At 52.4% G+C, this 20,074-nt stretch overlaps 1 protein-coding gene across 7 annotated transcripts in view; it reads right to left on the bottom strand.

The window, feature by feature from the left end:
* Positions 1-1,328: 1,328 nt before the first annotated feature.
* Positions 1,329-20,074, bottom strand: part of MST1R (macrophage stimulating 1 receptor) — a 55,922-nt gene continuing 37,176 nt past the window's right edge. For 5 of the 7 annotated variants that reach the window (XM_069736012.1, XM_069736010.1, XM_069736008.1 and 2 more), the window contains exons 14-22: positions 19,485-19,638; positions 16,177-16,263; positions 15,886-16,083; positions 15,623-15,703; positions 15,032-15,213; positions 13,772-13,881; positions 13,496-13,661; positions 13,286-13,422; positions 1,329-1,953 (exon numbers count right to left, since the gene is read on the bottom strand). In XM_069736012.1, the coding sequence (XP_069592113.1) occupies positions 1,710-1,953; positions 13,286-13,422; positions 13,496-13,661; positions 13,772-13,881; positions 15,032-15,213; positions 15,623-15,703; positions 15,886-16,083; positions 16,177-16,263; positions 19,485-19,638 (1,359 nt within the window). In that variant the 3' untranslated portion in view covers positions 1,329-1,709. Of the gene's footprint in view, positions 1,954-13,285; positions 13,423-13,495; positions 13,662-13,771; positions 13,882-15,031; positions 15,214-15,538; positions 15,704-15,885; positions 16,084-16,176; positions 16,264-19,484; positions 19,639-20,074 lie in introns of those variants that run through there. The other 2 variants (XM_069736013.1, XM_069736014.1) reach the window with 2 other exon arrangements.

Below are 20,074 nucleotides of genomic sequence, written 5' to 3'. Positions count from 1 at the left end.
CAACCCTTGACGGACCTCACCAGGAAGAAGCTACCCCACATCATCAACTGGACCGATGGCTATGAGGGGGCCTTCCAGGCGTTGAAAACAGCACTGTGCAATGCCCCTGTGTTGAAAGCAGTCGACAGCAGTCAACCGTTCTTGGTACAGACTGACGCCAGCTAGTTTGGCCTCAGTGCTGTACTCAGCCAGGTTGACTCGGAGGACCAAGAGCACCCCATGTTGTACCTGAGCCGGAAACTTTTGCCGAGGGAAGTGGCCTACTCCACCATCGAGAAGGAGTGCCTGGCCATAGTCTGGGCCCTGCAGCGCTTGCAGCCCTACTTATACGGTCACACCTTCATTGTGGTGACCGACCACAACCCTCTGCGCTGGCTAAACGCCATGTGTGGAACCAACGGCAGGTTGCTACGCTGGAGCCTTGCCCTTCAGCAGTTTGACTTCACCATTGAACACAAAACGGGCAGGGAGCATGGGAATGCAGATGGACTGTACCGCCAGGGTGAACCTACTGAGGTGCGCTTGGAGGCATACAGTGGGGTTCTGCCTCCCTAGCGCAGACCAAAAGGGGGAGGTGTGAGGAAAATGTATGTCACGATAATGTAAAAAACCATAGCTGAGGGGTTTTGCACTTCTGACCATGGTTCCAAAAGCCAAGGGGTTCTGCCTCCGTAGCGCGGACCAAAAGGGGGGGGTGTCACGATATTGTAAGAAATATAATATGATTTTGTAGCTTTGCCCTTCAGACCCATGCTGCGAGCTAAAAACCCCCCTTCTTTGTGTGTTTCTGAATGTATGTGTAGAAGGTTTTTATTGCTCTGGCCATAAACTCCAAGCTCTGAGCAACTTACTCACCCCTCCCATCTGTACTAGCTAGGACTGGTATAGAAGTTCTTTAAAACATGAGGTCCTTTGTCTTAATCTTGTAAGATTCTGGGCCAACGATTTGGGCTAGGAAAATAATAAGTACATATTGCTAAACTCCATCGGCGCATCTATCAACCACTGGAAGCACTAACCTCTAATTCCAACAGGTAAAAAAGGACGGATTTCTCTGGAACTGTGTGTCCCACTGGCCCAAATTTAGTATCTATACAGAGCAAATCTTAATACAAGATGGATGAGGGGTGTGTTATAACTCTGCCAGATTCTCCAGCGAAAATATGACAATCATAAGAATGGTTGGAGAAAACTGTACAGTTGAGGAAAGGGGAGGGCGATCTTAACTCAACCCCTTTAGTAATGTATGTACACAGTGACTGCACCAGCAGAATAGTGAGTGCAGCTCTGGAGTATATATAAGAAAGTAAATTTCCTTTATTTACAGATTTTCTTAATATAAAAGAGAAATTTTATTTCTCAAATCTTTGTATAAAAATATTCCTCTTGGTGGCGCTATATACACAGTATAGATCATTGTACAATTCAAGTATGATGCACGATGGCGGCCGCGGTCTCGGGGGTCTTCTCTTCAACATTATAATCGGCCTCCAGAATATTCGGTGCAGATTTCATTTACAGCAACAAAAAAAAGTGTCGAAAAGTAATAGTCTCCTTCCCAGGGCCGGACAGCGGCCATTTGTGACAGTTCATTATTAGCTGTTGAGGCACGAGGTTCTCATCTTCCTCCTGTGAGACCAGACCCCTCAGTCACACAGTGCTGCAGCCGATCGGATAGCTTTCATGTGGAGACTCCGGCCGATCCGTGCTCACAGCATCGCCGCTGCTCCATCCTCCTCCTCATCACTGCTGACGTTCTCCAGCTCGTCCTCGGAGCCCGGCGGTGCCGGAGGGTAGAACTGCTCACGGTCCAGATTAATGTACGTGACGTTCAGGTTGATGTAGTGTTCGCCCCACAGGGAGCTAGAGACCACCTCCATCTCACTGACCAGCTGCGAGAAGGTGGGCCGCTCCTCGGGGTGCGGACTCCAGCACTGCAACATCAGGGAGTAGCTGCCGAAACACAAGCACAGAAGATTATCACGGGGGTCCCAGAGACGAGCTGCCGAGACCCCAAGAACTGTGGACCTCGAGAAGGCAGGAAACGGAAGATAAAGGGGGCAACAGTATATATATATATATATATATATATATATATATATATATACACACACACACACATCTGTATGTGAGGAGCCCCCTCTAGTGGTGACTGTATATATATACACATCTGTATGTGAGGAGCCCCCTCTAGTGGTGACTGTATATATACACATCTGTATGTGAGAAGCTCCCTCTAGTGGTGACTGTATATATACACATCTGTATGTGAGGAGCTCCCTCTAGTGGTGACTGTATATATATATATCTATATATATAATTGTCTAAGGGTTTTTCCGTCTGTCTGTCTGTCTGTCTGTCCTGGAAATCCCGGCTCTCTGATTGGTCGAGGCCGTCAGGCCTCGACCAATCAGAGACCGGCACAGCATCGACGTAGAAATCCCGCGTCTCTGATTGGTCGAGGCCACCAGGCCTCGACCAATCAGCAACGGGCACAGCGACGATGATGTCATAAAGGACATAGACATCCTGCGTCTGATTGGTCGAGGCCGCCAGGCCTCGACCAATCAGCAACGGGCACAGCGACGATGATGTCATAATGGTTGCCATGGCGACGATGATGTCATAAAGGTTGCCTCGACCAATCAGCGACGGGCACAGCGACGATGATGTCCTAATGGTTGCCATGGCGACGATGATGTCATAAAGGTTGCCTCGACCAATCAGCGACGGGCACAGTCTGCCGCGAATTCTGGAATCATCATTGTCCATATACTACGGGGACATGCATATTCTAGAATACCCGATGCGTTAGAATCGGGCCACAATCTAGTATATATATATATATATATATATATATATATATATATATATATATATACACACACATCTGTATGTGAGGAGCCCCCTCTAGTGGTGACTGTGTATATATATATACACATCTGTATGTGAGGAGCCTCCTCTAGTGGTGACTGTATATATATATATATACATCTGTATGTGAGGAGCCTCCTCTAGTGGTGACTGTGTATATATATATACACATCTGTATGTGAGGAGCCTCCTCTAGTGGTGACTGTATATATATATATACATCTGTATGTGAGGAGCCCCCTCTAGTGGTGACTGTATATATATATATATACAGTGGGGCAAAAAAGTATTTAGTCAGTCAGCAATAGTGCAAGTTCCACCACTTAAAAAGATGAGAGGCGTCTGAAATTTACATCATAGGTAGACCTCAACTATGGTAGACAAACGGAGAAAAAAAAAATCCAGAAAATCACATTGTCTGTTTTTTTTAAATTTTATTTGCATATTATGGTGGAAAATAAGTATTTGGTCAGAAACAAAATTTCATGTCAATACTTTGTAATATATCCTTTGTTGGCAATGACAGAGGTCAAACGTTTTCTGTAAGTCTTCACAATGTTGCCACACACTGTTGTTGGTATGTTGGCCCATTCCTCCATGCAGATCTCCTCTAGAGCAGTGATGTTTTTGGCTTTTCGCTTGGCAACACGGACTTTCAACTCTCTCCAAAGGTTTTCTATAGGGTTGAGATCTGGAGACTGGCTAGGCCACTCCAGGACCTTGAAATGCTTCTTACGAAGCCACTCCTTCGTTGCCCTGGCGGTGTGCTTTGGATCATTGTCATGTTAAAAGACCCAGCCACGTTTCATATTCAATGCCCTTGCTGATGGAAGGAGGTTTGCACTCAAAATCTCACGATACATGGCCCCATTCATTCTTTCATGTACCCGGATCAGTCATGCTGGCCCCTTTGCAGAGAAACAGCCCCAAAGCATGATGTTTCCACCACCATGCTTTACAGTAGGTATGGTGTTTGATGGATGCAACTCAGTATTCTTTTTCCTCCAAACACGACAAGTTGTGTTTCTACCAAACAGTTCCAGTTTGGTTTCATCAGACCATAGGACATTCTCCCAAAACTCCTCTGGATCATCCAAATGCTCTCTAGCAAACTTCAGACGGGCCCGGACATGTACTGGCTTAAGCAGTGGGACACGTCTGGCACTGCAGGATCTGAGTCCATGGTGGCGTAGTGTGTTACTTATGGTAGGCCTTGTTACATTGGTCCCAACTCTCTGCAGTTCATTCACTAGGTCCCCCCGCGTGGTTCTGGGATTTTTGCTCACCGTTCTTGTGATCATTCTGACCCCACGGGGTGGGATTTTGCGTGGAGCCCCAGATCGAGGGAGATTATCAGTGGTCTTGTATGTCTTCCATTTTCTAATTATTGCTCCCACTGTTGATTTTTTCACTCCAAGCTGGTTGGCTATTGCAGATTCAGTCTTCCCAGCCTGGTGCAGGGCTACAATTTTGTTTCTGGTGTCCTTTGACAGCTCTTTGGTCTTCACCATAGTGGAGTTTGGAGTCAGACTGTTTGAGGGTGTGCACAGGTGTCTTTTTATACTGATAACAAGTTTAAACAGGTGCCATTACTACAGGTAATGAGTGGAGGAAAGAGGAGACTCTTAAAGAAGAAGTTACAGGTCTGTGAGAGCCTGAAATCTTGATTGTTTGTTTCTGACCAAATACTTATTTTCCACCATAATATGCAAATAAAATGTTAAAAAAACAGACAATGTGATTTTCTGGATTTTTTTTTTCTCAGTTTGTCTCCCATAGTTGAGGTCTACCTATGATGTAAATTACAGACGCCTCTCATCTTTTTAAGTGGTGGAACTTGCACTATTGCTGACTGACTAAATACTTTTTTGCCCCACTGTATACACATCTGTATGTGAGGAGCCTCCTTTAGTGGTGACTGTATATATATATATATATATATATATATATATATATATATATATATATATATACACACATCTGTATGTGAGGAGCCCCCTCTAGTGGTGACTGTATATATATATATATATATATATATATATATATATATATATATACCTCTGTATGTGAGGAGCCTCCTCTAGTGGTGACTGTATATATACACATCTGTATGTGAGGAGCCCTGTTATGAACTGGTGATTTAGAACCACAATGGACCTGGTGGTTAAGAGCACTGAAAATGACCTGATAGTTACTAATAACATAGGACGAGCTCTGAGACGTGGGAACTCTGCTGACCGCAATCCCTAATCCTATCACACCACACTAGAGGTAGCCGTGGAGCGCTCCTGACCAGACCTAGGCGCCTCGGGCACAGCCTGAGAAACTAGCTAGCCCTGAAGATAGAAAAATAAGCCTACCTTGCCTCAGAGAAATTCCCCAAAGGAAAAGGCAGCCCCCCACATATAATGACTGTGAGTAAAGATGAAAATACAAACACAGAGATGAAATAGATTTTAGCAAAGTGAGGCCCGACTTACTGAATAGACCGAGGATAGGAAAGATAGCTTTGCGGTCAGCACAAAAACCTACAAACAACCACGCAGAGGGTGCAAAAAGACCCTCCGCACCGACTAACGGTACGGAGGTGCTCCCTCTGCGTCCCAGAGCTTCCAGCAAGCAAGACAAACCAATATAGCAAGCTGGACAGAAAAAATAGCAAACAAAAGTAACACAAGCAGAACTTAGCTTATGCAGGGCAGACAGGCCACAAGCACGATCCAGGAGAGAGCAAGACCAATACTGGAACATTGACTGGAGGCTAGGGACAAAGAACTAGGTGGAGTTAAATAGAGCAGCACCTAACGACTTAACCTCGTCACCTGAGGAAGGAAACTCAGAAGCCGCAGCCCCACTCACATCCACCAGAGGAAGCTCATGGACAGAACCAGCCGAAGTACCACTCATGACCACAAGAGGGAGCTTGACCACAGAATTCACAATAGTACCCCCCCCTTGAGGAGGGGTCACCGAACCCTCACCAGAGCCCCCAGGCCGACCAGGATGTGCCTAATGAAAGGCACGAACCAGATCGGCAGCATGAACATCAGAGGCAAAGACCCAGGAATTATCTTCCTGACCATAACCCTTCCACTTAACCAGGTACTGGAGTTTCCGTCTCGAAATACGAGAATCCAAAATCTTCTCCACTATATACTCCAACTCCCCCTCAACCAAAACCGGGGCAGGAGGGTCAACGGATGGAACCACAGGTTCCGCGTATCTCCGCAACAATGACCTATGGAATACATTATGGATGGAAAAAGAAGCTGGAAGGGTCAAACGAAAAGACACAGGATTAAGAACCTCAGAAATCCTATACGGACCAATAAAACGAGGCTTAAACTTAGGAGAGGAAACTTTCATAGGAATATAACGAGACGACAACCAAACCAAATCCCCAACACGAGGTCGGGGACCCACACAGCGCCTGCGGTTAGCGAAACGTTGAGCCTTCTCCTGGGACAATGTCAACTTGTCCACCACATGAGTCCAAATCTGCTGCAACCTGTCCACCACAGTATCCACACCAGGACAGTCCGAAGACTCAACCTGCCCTGAAGAGAAACGAGGATGGAAACCAGAATTGCAGAAAAACGGAGAAACCAAAGTAGCCGAGCTGGCCCGATTATTAAGGGCGAACTCAGCCAAAGGCAAAAAGGACACCCAATCATCCTGATCAGCAGAAACAAAACATCTCAGATGTTTCCAAGGTCTGATTGGTTCGTTCAGTTTGGCCATTTGTCTGAGGATGGAAAGCCGAGGAAAAAGACAAATCAATGCCCATCCTAGCACAAAAGGCTCGCCAAAACCTCGAAACAAACTGGGAACCTCTGTCAGAAACGATATTCTCCGGAATGCCATGTAAACGAACCACATGCTGGAAAAACAATGGCACCAAATCAGAGGAGGAAGGCAATTTAGACAAGGGTACCAAATGGACCATCTTAGAGAAGCGATCACAAACCACCCAAATGACCGACATCTTTTGCGAGACAGGGAGATCCGAAATAAAATCCATAGAGATATGTGTCCAGGGCCTCTTCGGGACCGGCAAGGGCAAAAGCAACCCACTGGCACGAGAACAGCAGGGCTTAGCCCGAACACAAGTCCCACAGGACTGCACAAACGAACGCACATCCCGCGACAGAGATGGCCACCAAAAGGATCTAGCCACCAAATCTCTGGTACCAAAGATTCCCGGATGACCAGCCAACACCGAACAATGAACCTCAGAGATAACTCTACTCGTCCATTTATCAGGGACAAACAGTTTCTCCGCTGGGCAACGGTCAGGTCTATTAGCCTGAAATTTTTGCAGCACCCGCCGCAAATCAGGGGAGATGGCAGACAAAATTACCCCCTCTTTGAGAATACCCGCCGGCTCAGGCAAACCCGGAGATTAGGGCACAAAACTCCTAGACAGGGCATCCGCCTTCACATTCTTAGAGCCCGGAAGGCACGAAACCACAAAGTCAAAACGGGAGAAAAACAGCGACCAACGAGCCTGTCTAGGATTCAACCGTTTGGCAGACTCGAGATAAGTCAAGTTCTTGTGATCAGTCAATACCACCACGCGATGCTTAGCTCCTTCAAGCCAATGACGCCACTCCTCGAATGCCCACTTCATGGCCAGCAACTCTCGATTGCCAACATCATAATTACGCTCAGCAGGCGAAAACTTCCTGGAAAAGAAGGCACACGGTTTCATCACTGAGCCATCAGAACTTCTTTGCGACAAAACAGCCCCTGCTCCAATCTCAGAAGCATCAACCTCGACCTGGAACGGGAGCGAAACATCTGGCTGGCACAATACAGGGGCAGAAGAAAAACGACGCTTCAACTCCTGAAAAGCTTCCACAGCCGCAGAAGACCAATTGACCACATCAGCACCCTTCTTGGTTAAATCAGTCAATGGTTTAGCAATACTAGAAAAGTTATCGATGAAGCGACGATAAAAATTAGCAAAGCCCAGGAACTTTTGTAGACTCTTCAGAGATGTCGGCTGAGTCCAATCATAAATGGCCTGAACTTTAACAGGATCCATCTCGATAGTAGAAGGGGAAAAAATGAACCCCAAAAATGAAACCTTCTGAACACCAAAGAGACACTTTGACCCCTTCACAAACAAATAATTCGCACGCAGGACCTGGAACACCATTCTGACCTGCTTCACGTCAGACTCCCAATCATCCGAGAAGACCAAAATATCATCCAAGTATACAATCAGGAATTTATCCAGGTACTCTCGGAAGATGTCATGCATAAAGGACTGAAACACTGATGGAGCATTGGAAAGCCCGAATGGCATAACCAGGTACTCAAAATGGCCCTCGGGCGTATTAAATGCTGTTTTCCATTCATCGCCCTGTTTAATACGCACAAGATTATACGCACCACGAAGAGCTATCTTGGTGAACCAACTAGCCCCCTTAATCCGAGCAAACAAAACAGACAGCAGCGGCAAAGGATACTGAAATTTGACTGTGATCTTATTAAGAAGGTGGTAATCAATACAAGGTCTCAGCGAACCATCCTTCTTGGCCACAAAAAAGAACCCTGCTCCCAATGGCTACGACGACGGGCGAATATGACCCTTCTCCAAGGATTCCTTTACGTAACTCCGCATAGCGGCGTGCTCAGGCATAGACAAATTAAACAGTCGACCTTTAGGAAACTTACTACTGGGAATCAAATCGATAGCACAATCGCAATCCCTATGCGGAGGTAGGGCATTGGACTTGGGCTCATCAAATACATCCCGGTAATCCGACAAGAACTCTGGGACCTCAGAAGGGGTGGATGATGAAATAGACAGAAATGGAACATCACCATGTACCCCCTGACAACCCCAGCTGGACACAGATATAGATTTCCAATCCAATACTGGATTATGAACCTGTAGCCATGGCAACCCCAAAACGACCACATCATGCAGATTATGCAACACCAAAAAGCGAATATCCTCCTGATGCGCAGGAGCCATGCACATGGTCAGCTGGGTCCAGTATTGAGGCTTATTCTTGGCCAAAGGCGTAGCATCAATTCCTCTCAATGGAATAGGACACTGCAAGGGCTCCAAGAAAAACCCACAACGCTTAGCATACTCCAAGTCCATCAAATTCAGGGCAGCGCCTGAATCCACAAATGCCATGACAGAATAGGATGACAAAGAGCAGATCAAAGTAACGGACAAAAGAAATTTCGACTGTACCGTACCAATGGTGGCAGACCTAGCGAACCGCTTAGTGCGCTTAGGACAATCGGAGATAGCATGAGTGGAATCACCACAGTAAAAACACAGCCCATTCCGACGTCTGTGTTCTTGCCGTTCAGCTCTGGTCAAAGTCCTATCACATTGCATAGGTTCAGGTTTATGCTCAGATAATACCGCCAAATGGTGCACAGTTTTACGCTCACGTAAGCGTCGATCGATCTGAATGGCCAAAGACATAGACTCATTCAGACCAGCAGGCTTGGGAAATCCAACCATGACATCCTTAAGGGCTTCAGAGAGACCCTTTCTGAAAATTGCTGCCAGCGCACATTCATTCCATTGAGTGAGCACAGACCACTTCCTAAACTTCTGACAATATATCTCTACCTCATCCTGACCCTGACACAGAGCCAGCAAATTTTTCTCTGCCTGATCCACTGAATTAGGTTCATCATAAAGCAATCCGTGCGCCAGAAAAAACGCATCAATATCACATAATGCAGGATCTCCTGGCGCAAGGGAAAATGCCCAGCCTTGAGGGTCGCCACGTAATAAAGAAATAATGATCTTAACTTGTTGAACTGGGTCACCAGAGGAGCGGGGTTTCAAAGCCAGAAACAGTTTACAATTATTTTTGAAATTCAGAAACTTAGCTCTATCTCCAGAAAATAAATCAGGAATAGAAATTCTAGGTTCTAACATAGATTTCTGAACCACAAAATCTTGAATATTTTGTACTCTTGTAGTGAGATGATCCACACAAGAAGACAGACCTTTAATGTCGATCACTACACCTGTGTCCTGAACCACCCAAATGTCTAGGGGAAAGGAAAGACAAAACACAGTGCAGAGAAAAAAAAATGGTCTCAGAACTTCTCCTTTCCCTTTATTGAGAAGTATTAGTACTTTGGGCCTCCAGTACTGTTATGAACTGGTGATTTAGAACCACAATGGACCTGGTGGTTAAGAGAACTGAAAATGACCTGATAGTTACTAATAACATAGGACGAGCTCTGAGACGTGGGAACTCTGCTGACCGCAATCCCTAATCCTATCATACCACACTAGAGGTAGTCGTGGAGCGCTCCTGACCAAACCTAGGCGCCTCGGGCACAGCCTGAGAAACTAGCTAGCCCTGAAGATAGAAAAATAAGCCTACCTTGCCTCAGAGAAATTCCCCAAAGGAAAAGGCAGCCCCCCACATATAATGACTGTGAGTAAAGATGAAAATACAAACACAGAGATGAAATAGATTTTAGCAAAGTGAGGCCCGACTTACTGAATAGACCGAGGATAGGAAAGATAGCTTTGCGGTCAGCACAAAAACCTACAAACCACGCAGAGGGTGCAAAAAGACCCTCCGCACCGACTAACGGTACGGAGGTGCTCCCTCTGCGTCCCAGAGCTTCCAGCAAGCAAGAAAAACCAATATAGCAAGCTGGACGGAAAAAATAGCAAACAAAAATAACACAAGCAGAACTTAGCTTATGCAGGGCAGACAGGCCACAAGAACGATCCAGGAGAGAGCAAGACCAATACTGGAACATTGACTGGAGGCTAGGAACAAAGAACTAGGTGGAGTTAAATAGAGCAGCACCTAACGACTTAACCTCGTCACCTGAAGAAGGAAACTCAGAAGCCGCAGCCCCACTCACATCCACCAAAGGAAGCTCATGGACAGAACCAGCCGAAGTACCACTCATGACCACAAGAGGGAGCTTGACCACAGAATTCACAACAGAGCCCCCTCTAGTGGTGACTGTATATATATATACACATCTATATGTGAGGAGCCCCCTCTAGTGGTGACTGTATATACACACACATCTGTATGTGAGGAGCCCCCTCTAGTGGTGACTGTATGTATAATATATATATATATATATACACACACACACACCTGTATGTGAGGAGCCCCCTCTAGTGGTGACTGTATATATATATATATATATATATATATATATATATATATATATACACACACACACATCTGTATGTGAGGAGCCCCCTCTAGTGGTGACTGTATATATATACACTTTAAAAATAAGATCGACCAGACAAGGCAAGTCTTCATTGTTCAACCACCACAACCCCTTTGTATACCAGACCAATGCCCAAACCCCATAACCTCCCTATCCAACATCACTGAAGGGGGGCTTAATTGTCTCCTCTCCAAATCGCACCTCACCACCTGTGCGCTCGACCCCATCCCACCTCCTCCCCAACCTCACCACCACACTTATCCCATCCCTAACCCACCTCTTCAACCTATCACTATCTTCTGGCACCTTCCCTTCTGCTTTCAAACATGCCACAATCACGCCTATCCTTAAAAAGCCAACCCTCGATCCAACTGCTATGTCCAGCTATCGCCCAATATCGCTGCTCCCATTCGCTTCCAAGCTCCTGGAGCAGCACGTCGACTCTGAACTCTCCTCCCACCTCTCATCTAACTTGCCCTTTGACATTCTACAATCTGGTTTCCTCCCCCATCACTCAACTGAGACAGCCCTGACCAAAATCACTAACGACCTACTTACCGCCAAAGCTAACGGACAATACTCTGTACTCCTCCTTAGACCTGTTCTCTGCCTTCGACACAGTTGACCACTGCCTCCCACTACAGAGCCTCTCCTCCCTTGGCATCAAAGACCTCGCCTTATCCCGGATCTCCTCATACCTTACTAATTGCACATTCAGCGTCTCCCACTCCCACGCTACCTCCTCATCCTACCCTCTCTCTGTCGGGGTCCCCCAAGGCTCTGTCCTAGGACCCCTACTCTTCTCAATCTATACACTTGGCTTGGGACAACTCATAACGTCCCATGGCTTCCAGTACCACCTGTATGCGGACGACACTCAGATCTACCTCTCTGGCCCAGACGTCACCTCTCTGCTGTCCAGAATCCCGGAGTGTCTATCGGCCATATCCTCCTTCTTCACCTCTCGCTTCCTCAAACTCAATGTGGACAAATCTGAACTCATCATCTTTCCTCCATCCCATAGATCTTCCTTACCTGACCTATCTATCACTTTTAATGACATCATGCTTTCCCCGGTACCCGAAGTCCGCTGCCTCGGAGTAACCTTCGACTCTGCCCTGTTCTTCAAACCACACATCCAAGCTCTTTACACCTCCTGTCGCCTCCAGCTCAAAAATATCTCCAGAATCCGTCCTTTCCTCAACCCCCAATCTACTAAAATGCTTGTGCACGCCCTCATCATCTCCCGCCTTGACTACTGCAACATCCTCCTCTGCGGCCTCCTGCTAACACCCTTGCACCTCTCCAGTCCATCCTTAACTCTGCTGCCCGACTAATCCATCTCACTCCTCACTACTCCTCCGATTCCCCCCTCAGCAAATCTCTTCACTGGCTCCCATTCCCTCAGCGTATCCAGTTCAAATTACTAATCCTGACCTACAAAGCCATCCACAACCTGTCTCCTCCATATATCTCTGAACTAATCTCCCGATATCTTCCCTCACGTGATCTCCGGTCCTCCCAAGACCTCCTTCTCTCCTCCACACTTATTCGCTCCTCACCCAAACGCCTCCAAGATGTCTCCCGAATATCCCCCATCCTCTGGAACTCTCTGCCCCAACACGTCCGGCTATCAACCACAGTCGGATCCTTCAGACGGAACCTGAAAACTCATCTCTTCAGGAAAGCCTACAGCCTGCACTGACACCGCTGCTGCCTCATCACTATCGAAGATACCGCCTCACCAACACCGGAGCTACCGCCTCACCAACACCGGAGCTACCGCCTCACCAACACCGGAGCTACCGCCTCACCAACACCGGAGCTACCGCCTCACCAACACCGGAGCTACCGCCTCACCAACACCGGAGCTACCGCCTCACCAACACCGGAGCTACCGCCTCACCAACACCGGAGCTACCGCCTCACCAACACCAGAGCTCCTGCAATCCCCAACCTACTGTCTCCATCCCCATAATCCTGTAGAATGTAAGCCCCCGAGCACAGGGTCCTCGCCCCTCTGTATCAGTCCGTCATTGTTAGTTTGTTTACTGTAAGTGATATCTGTAATTTGTATGTAACCCCTTCTCATGTACAACACCATGGAATCAATGGTGCTATATAAATAATAATAATGTGAGGAGCCCCCTCTAGTGGTGAGACAGAACATGATACATTTAAAGAGCGTAGTGGTCACAGTGCAGGTACTCACAGGGGGTCCGGACAGTACTCGGGCTGCGGCAGACGCCTCCCCCTGTACAGGTATCGGGTAATATCATACGGATCCACATCTGGATAGGGGGGCGCTCCTCGTGTCATCAGCTCCCACAGCAGCACCCCGAAAGACCACTGGATGGAGAGAGCATTATGTAAGGGGCGCTGGTGTGTGCGGACCCCCCGCCCCTTATCTCCATCCTCTCACCACGTCGCTCTTGGTGGTGAATTTCTGGGTCTGCAGACTCTCCAGCGCCATCCACTTCACCGGCAGCCGCGCGTTCTTATGGCGCCGGACGCTGTAATATTCCTTATCAAACACGTCCCGGGCGAGGCCGAAGTCCGCCACCTTCACCTGATACGTCTCATCGAGCCTGGAAGACACGGACGGCATCAGCCGCAGCGCGGGGGTCCACACTATGGTGGAGGTGGAACGGGGCGACACTGTCTCCGTGTACGCAGCTCCCCGTCATGCATCACTCACATGCAGTTACGGGCGGCCAGGTCTCTGTGCACAAACTTCCTCTGCGCTAAATATTCCATCCCCTGAGAAACCTGCAGCCCGAAGCAGACGAGATCCTTCACTGTGGGGCTCTGCGGAGACAGCGGCCATTATCACCATAGACAGTGCACAGGGTCGGCCCCACCGCTCCCCCGACCCCGCCGCTCCCCCCGACCCCGCCGCTCCCCCGACCCCGCAGCTCCCCCGACCCTGCAGCTCCCCCGACCCTGCAGCTCCCCCGACCCTGCCGCTCCCCCGACCCTGCAGCTCCCCCGACCCCGCAGCTCCCCCGACCCCGCAGCTCCCCCGACCCCGCCGCTCCTCCGACCCTGCAGCTCCCCTGACCCCACCGCTCCTCCCCAACCACACCGCTCCCCCGACCCCACTGCTCCTCCCCGACCACACCGCTCCCCCGACCCTGCAGCTCCCCGACCCTGCAGCTCCCCCCGACCCCGCCGCTCCTCCGACCCTGCAGCTCCCCCCGACCCCGCCGCTCCTCCGACCCTGCAGCTCCCCCCGACCCCACCGCTCCCCCGACCCCGACGCTCCCCCCGACCCCACCGCTCCCCCGACCCTGCAGCTTCCCCCGACCCCGCCGCTCCCCCGACCCCGCCGCTCCTCCGACCCTGCAGCTCCCGACCCCACCGCTCCTCCCCAACCACACCGCTCCCCCGACCCCACTGCTCCTCCCCGACCCCGCCGCTCCTCCCCGACCACACCGCTCCCCCGACCCTGCAGCTCTCTCGACCCCGCCGCTCCTGCCCGACCCTGCAGCTCCCATGACCCCTTCGCTCCTCCCCGACCCCACCACTGCCCCCGACCCTACAGCTCCCCCGACCCTACAGCTCCCCCGACCACACCGCTCCCCCGACCCCGCCGCTCCCCCCGACCCTACAGCTCCCCCGAACCTGCAGCTCCCCTGACCCCGCCGCTCCCCCAACCTCGCCACATCCCCGACCCTGCCGCTCCCCCGACCACGCCGCTCCCTCGACCATGCAGCTCCCCCGACCCCACCGCTCCCCCGACCCTGCAGCTCCCCCGACCCCACCGCTCTCTGACCCTGCAGCTCCCCCAGCCTCAATCCTCAGCCAATGCTGCCGCTCCCCCAGCCTGCCACTCACAGGACCCCGTAGCTCCCCCGCTACCCCGACACAGCCCATGCCGCTGCTGCCCCAGCCCGTCACTCTCCAGATCCCGCAACTCCCCCGACCCACCATCTCCCCACTCAACCCCTCCGCTCACCCGATCCTCACTGCGGATGAAGTGTCTCAGGTCTCCATGTGACATATATGGGAGGACGACAAGTGGGAGGCCCTCCCGCGGCAGAAAGATCCCAATGAGGGACAAGACGTGGGGGTGATGGAACTCCTTCATCAGGATCCCCTCCCGCAGGAACTCCTCCACCTCCTCCACATCCGTGATCCCTACAGGAGCAGAGAGCCACAAATGTCACACAGCCGAGATATACAAAACATCCTCCAGTCACCTCCAGAGCTGCACTCACTATTCTGCTGTTATATCGTGTCTTATCCTCCAGAGCTGCACTCACTATTCTGCTGTTACATCATGTTTGATACTCCAGAGCTGCAGTCACTATTCTGCTGTTACATCGTGTCTTATCCTCCAGAGCTGCACTCATTATTCTGCTGTTACATCATGTCTGATACTCCAGTCACCTCCAGAGCTGCACTCACTATTCTGCTGTTACATCGTGTCTTATCCTCCAGTCACCTCCAGAGCTGCACTCACTATTCTGCTGTTATATCATGTCTGATACTCCAGTCACCTCCAGAGCTGCGGTCACTATTTTGAGTCTTCCGCCGTGGCCCTTACTGTTCAGGGACTTGACCGCACAGTGCTGCTCTTCTCCGTCCTCATCTCTGTATGTTCCATGGTAAACACTCCCGAAATGACCTGAGGGCCAAAAAAATGGAAGTGGGCAGACGGCCAAGAGCTGGACTTTACTCCCCCCCACGATTGGTGGTGTGGGACATTCCCCCTTTAGGGGTCACCTGACAGCAGGAGTTGGCCAGGGGTGGAGCTTACTCGCCCTGACTGACCCCTCGGGGGCGGGTTCTCGCACTTCGCGAGCTGACCTTTGCCGATGATGCGGTCGCGGTGCGTGGTCAGGCGGCTCTCAGGGATCAGGACGTCCTTCACTTCCTCCAGCAACTCTGGCCTCAGGTTATCCAGGAAACTGGTGAGTAGGACGGGCATGGATCCAGCCCCGATGCTGCCGCCGGAGTACAGGCCGCCGCGGTACGACGCTCCCCCGGAACTGCCGCTCGGAATATCTGCAGAGGGAGGGGACAGTTCGCACCATGATACTTCTGCCCTGTGTGTGCAGAGCCGACATTTCCCCGGGACGTCATGCACCAAACACTTACAAGACGCCCTGTAGTCACCGGGAGGGAAGATGCTCGGAGAGACGGCGAGGTCACGGTTATGGGCCAGAAGCTCCAAGTGCTCGGCGACTGCAAAGACGGAAGAGCTGGTGAAATGGACGCCCGTGTAGAGGACGCCCGTGTAGATGACGCCCGTGTAGAGGACGCCCGTGTAGAGGACGCCCGTGTAGAGGACGCCCGTGTAGAGGACGCCCGTGTAGAGGACGCCCGTGTAGAGGACGCCCGTGTAGAGGACGCCCGTGTAGAGCAGGGGTCCCCAACTCCAGTCCTCAAGGCCCACCAACATGTCATGTTTTCAGGGTTTCCTTAGTCTTGCCCAGGTAATAATTGCATCACCTGTGCAATGCAAAGGAAATCCTGAAAACATGACCTGTTGGTGGGCCTTGAGGACTGGAGTTGGGGACCCCTGGTGTAGAGGACGCCCGTGTAGAGGACGCTCGTGTAGAGGACGCCCGTGTAGAGGACGCCCGTGTAGAGGACGCCCGTGTAGAGGACGCTCGTGTAGAGGACGCCCATGTAGAGGATGTCCCGTGTAGAGGATGTCCCGTGTAGAGGACGCCCCGTGTAGAGGACGCCCCGTGTAGAGGACGCCCGTGTAGAGGACGCTCGTGTAGAGGACGCTCGTGTAGAGGACGCTCGTGTAGAGGATGCCCGTGTAGAGGACGCCCGTGTAGAGGACGCCCGTGTAGAGGACGCCCGTGTAGAGGACGCTCGTGTAGAGGACGCCCATGTAGAGGCTGTCCCGTGTAGAGGACGCCCCGTGTAGAGGACGCCCCGTGTAGAGGACGCCCGTGTAGAGGACGCTCGTGTAGAGGACGCTCGTGTAGAGGACGCTCGTGTAGAGGATGCCCGTGTAGAGGACGCCCGTGTAGAGGACGCCCGTGTAGAGGACGCTCGTGTAGAGGACGCCCATGTAGAGGCTGTCCCGTGTAGAGGACGCCCCGTGTAGAGGACGCCCCGTGTAGAGGACGCCCGTGTAGAGGACGCTCGTGTAGAGGACGCTCGTGTAGAGGATGCCCGTGTAGAGGACGCCCGTGTAGAGGACGCTCGTGTAGAGGACACCCGTGTAGAGGACGCCCGTCTAGAGGACGCCCTGTGTAGAGGACGCCCTGTGTAGAGGACGCCCCGTGTAGAGGACGCCCAAGTAGTGGACGCTCGTGTAGAGGACGCTCGTGTAGAGGACACCCCGTGTAGAGGACGCTCATGTAGAGGACACCCCGTGTAGAGGACACCCCGTGTAGAGGACGCTCGTGTAGAGGACACCCCGTGTAGAGGACGCCCTGTGTAGAGGACGCCCCTCCAGTGTAGAGGACGCTCGTTTAGTGGACGCCTGTGTAGAGGACGCTCGTTTAGAGAACGCCCCATGTAGAGGACGCTCGTGTAGTGGACGCTCGCAAAGAGGACGCTCGTGTAGAGGACGCCCGTGTAGAGGACACCCCGTGTAGAGGACGCCACGTGTAGAGGACGCCCGTGTAGAGGACGCTCGTGTAGAGGACGCCCGTGTAGAGGACGCCCTGTGTAGAGGACACCCCGTGTAGAGGACGCTCGTGTAGAGGACACCCCGTGTAGAGGACGCCCTGTGTAGAGGACGCCCCCCCCAGTGTAGAGGACGCTCGTGTAGTGGACGCCTGTGTAGAGGACGCTCGTGTAGAGAACGCCCCATGTAGAGGACGCTCGTGTAGTGGACGCCACGTGTAGAGGACGCTCGTGTAGAGGACACCCCGTGTAGAGGACGCCCTGTGTAGAGGACGCCCCTCCAGTGTAGAGGACGCTCGTTTAGTGGACGCCTGTGTAGAGGACGCTCGTGTAGAGAACGCCCCATGTAGAGGACGCTCGTGTAGTGGACGCTCGTATAGAGGACGCTCGTGTAGAGGACGCCCTGTGTAGAGGACGCCCCTCCAGTGTAGAGGACGCTCGTTTAGTGGACGCCTGTGTAGAGGACGCTCGTGTAGAGAACGCCCCATGTAGAGGACGCTCGTGTAGTGGACGCTCGTATAGAGGACGCTCGTGTAGAGGACACCCCGTGTAGAGGACGCCACGTGTAGAGGACGCCCGTGTAGAGGACGCTCGTGTAGAGGACGCCCGTGTAGAGGACGCTCGTGTAGTGGACGCCACGTGTAGAGGACACCCCGTGTAGAGGACACCCTGTGGAGAGGACGCCCCGTGGAGAGGACGCCCCGTGGAGAGGACGCCCCGTGGAGAGGACGCCCCGTGGAGAGGACGCCACGTGTAGAGGACGCCCTGTGTAGAGGACGCCCCTCCAGTGTAGAGGACGCTCGTTTAGTGGACGCCTGTGTAGAGGACGCTCGTGTAGAGAACGCCCCGTGTAGAGGACGCCCTGTGGAGAGGACGCCCCGTGGAGAGGACGCCCCGTGGAGAGGACGCCCCGTGGAGAGGACGCCCCGTGGAGAGGACGCCACGAGTAGAGGACGCCCTGTGTAGAGGACACCCCATGTAGAGGACGCCCCGTGTAGAGGACGCCCCGTGTAGAGGATGCTCGTGTAGAGGACACCCCGTGTAGAGGACGCCCTGTGTAGAGGACGCCCCCCCCAGTGTAGAGGACGCTCGTGTAGTGGACACCTGTGTAGAGGACGCTCGTGTAGAGAACGCCCCATGTAGAGGACGCTCGTGTAGTGGACGCCACGTGTAGAGGACGCCCCGTGTAGAGGACGCTCGTGTAGAGGACACCCCGTGTAGAGGACGCCCTGTGGAGAGGACGCCCCGTGGAGAGGACGCCCCGTGGAGAGGACGCTCCGTGGAGAGGACGCCCCGTGGAGAGGACGCCATGTGTAGAGGACGCCACGTGTAGAGGACGCCACGAGTAGAGGACGCCCTGTGTAGAGGACGCCCCTCCAGTGTAGAGGACGCTCGTTTAGTGGACGCCTGTGTAGAGGACGCTCGTGTAGAGAACGCCCCGTGTAGAGGACGCCCTGTGGAGAGGACGCCCCGTGGAGAGGACGCCCCGTGGAGAGGACGCCCCGTGGAGAGGACGCCACGAGTAGAGGACGCCCTGTGTAGAGGACGCCCCTCCAGTGTAGAGGACGCTCGTTTAGTGGACGCCTGTGTAGAGGACGCTCGTGTAGAGAACGCCCCATGTAGAGGACGCTCGTGTAGTGGACGCCCGTGTAGAGGATGTTCGTGTAGAGGACGCCCGTGTAGGACGCCCGTATAGAGGACGCCCGTGTAGAGGACGCCCGTGTAGAGGACGCCCGTGTAGAGGACGCCCGTGTAGAGGACACCCGTGTAGAGGACACCCGTGTAGAGGACGCCCGTCTTCATGCTCATCTCACCTTTCTTCTTTCCGCTCCTTCTTTGTTTTAGTAAAAGGAAAATTAAAACTGCAACAACCAGAATGGAGGCGACGGTCCCCAGAATGATCCCTAGAAGCGGATCCGGGAGATTAACCACGTGACCCAAATCCACGCAGACACCATCCACGCACACCTGATGAAAAGAGGAGGGTATGAGACCAGGAAGCTGTAAAAGCCATAGGCAGACAGACAGGAGACGGGCGGGGGCCACGGCCACAGACAGGAGACGGGCGGGGGCCACGGTCACAGACAGGAGATGGGCGGGGGCCACAGTCGCAGACAGGAGACGGGCGGGGGCCACGGCCAAAGACAGGGGACGGGCGGGGGCCACGGTAACAGACAGGAGACGGGCGGGGGCCACAGTCACAGACAGGAGACAGGCGGGGGCCACGCCCAAAGACAGGAGACGGGCGGGGGCCACAGTTACAGACAGGAGACAGACGGGGGCCACTGTCACAGACAGGAGACAGGCAGGGGCCACGGTCACAGACAGGAGACAGGCGGGGGCCACGGCCAAAGACAGGAGACGGGCGGGGGCCACAGTTACAGACAGGAGACAGGCGGGGGCC

The sequence above is a fragment of the Ranitomeya imitator genome, chromosome 8, assembly GCF_032444005.1.
Source record: "Ranitomeya imitator isolate aRanImi1 chromosome 8, aRanImi1.pri, whole genome shotgun sequence".
In the NCBI taxonomy this organism is placed as follows: Eukaryota; Metazoa; Chordata; class Amphibia; order Anura; family Dendrobatidae; genus Ranitomeya; species Ranitomeya imitator.
This window is presented reverse-complemented; position numbering and strand designations above follow the sequence as displayed.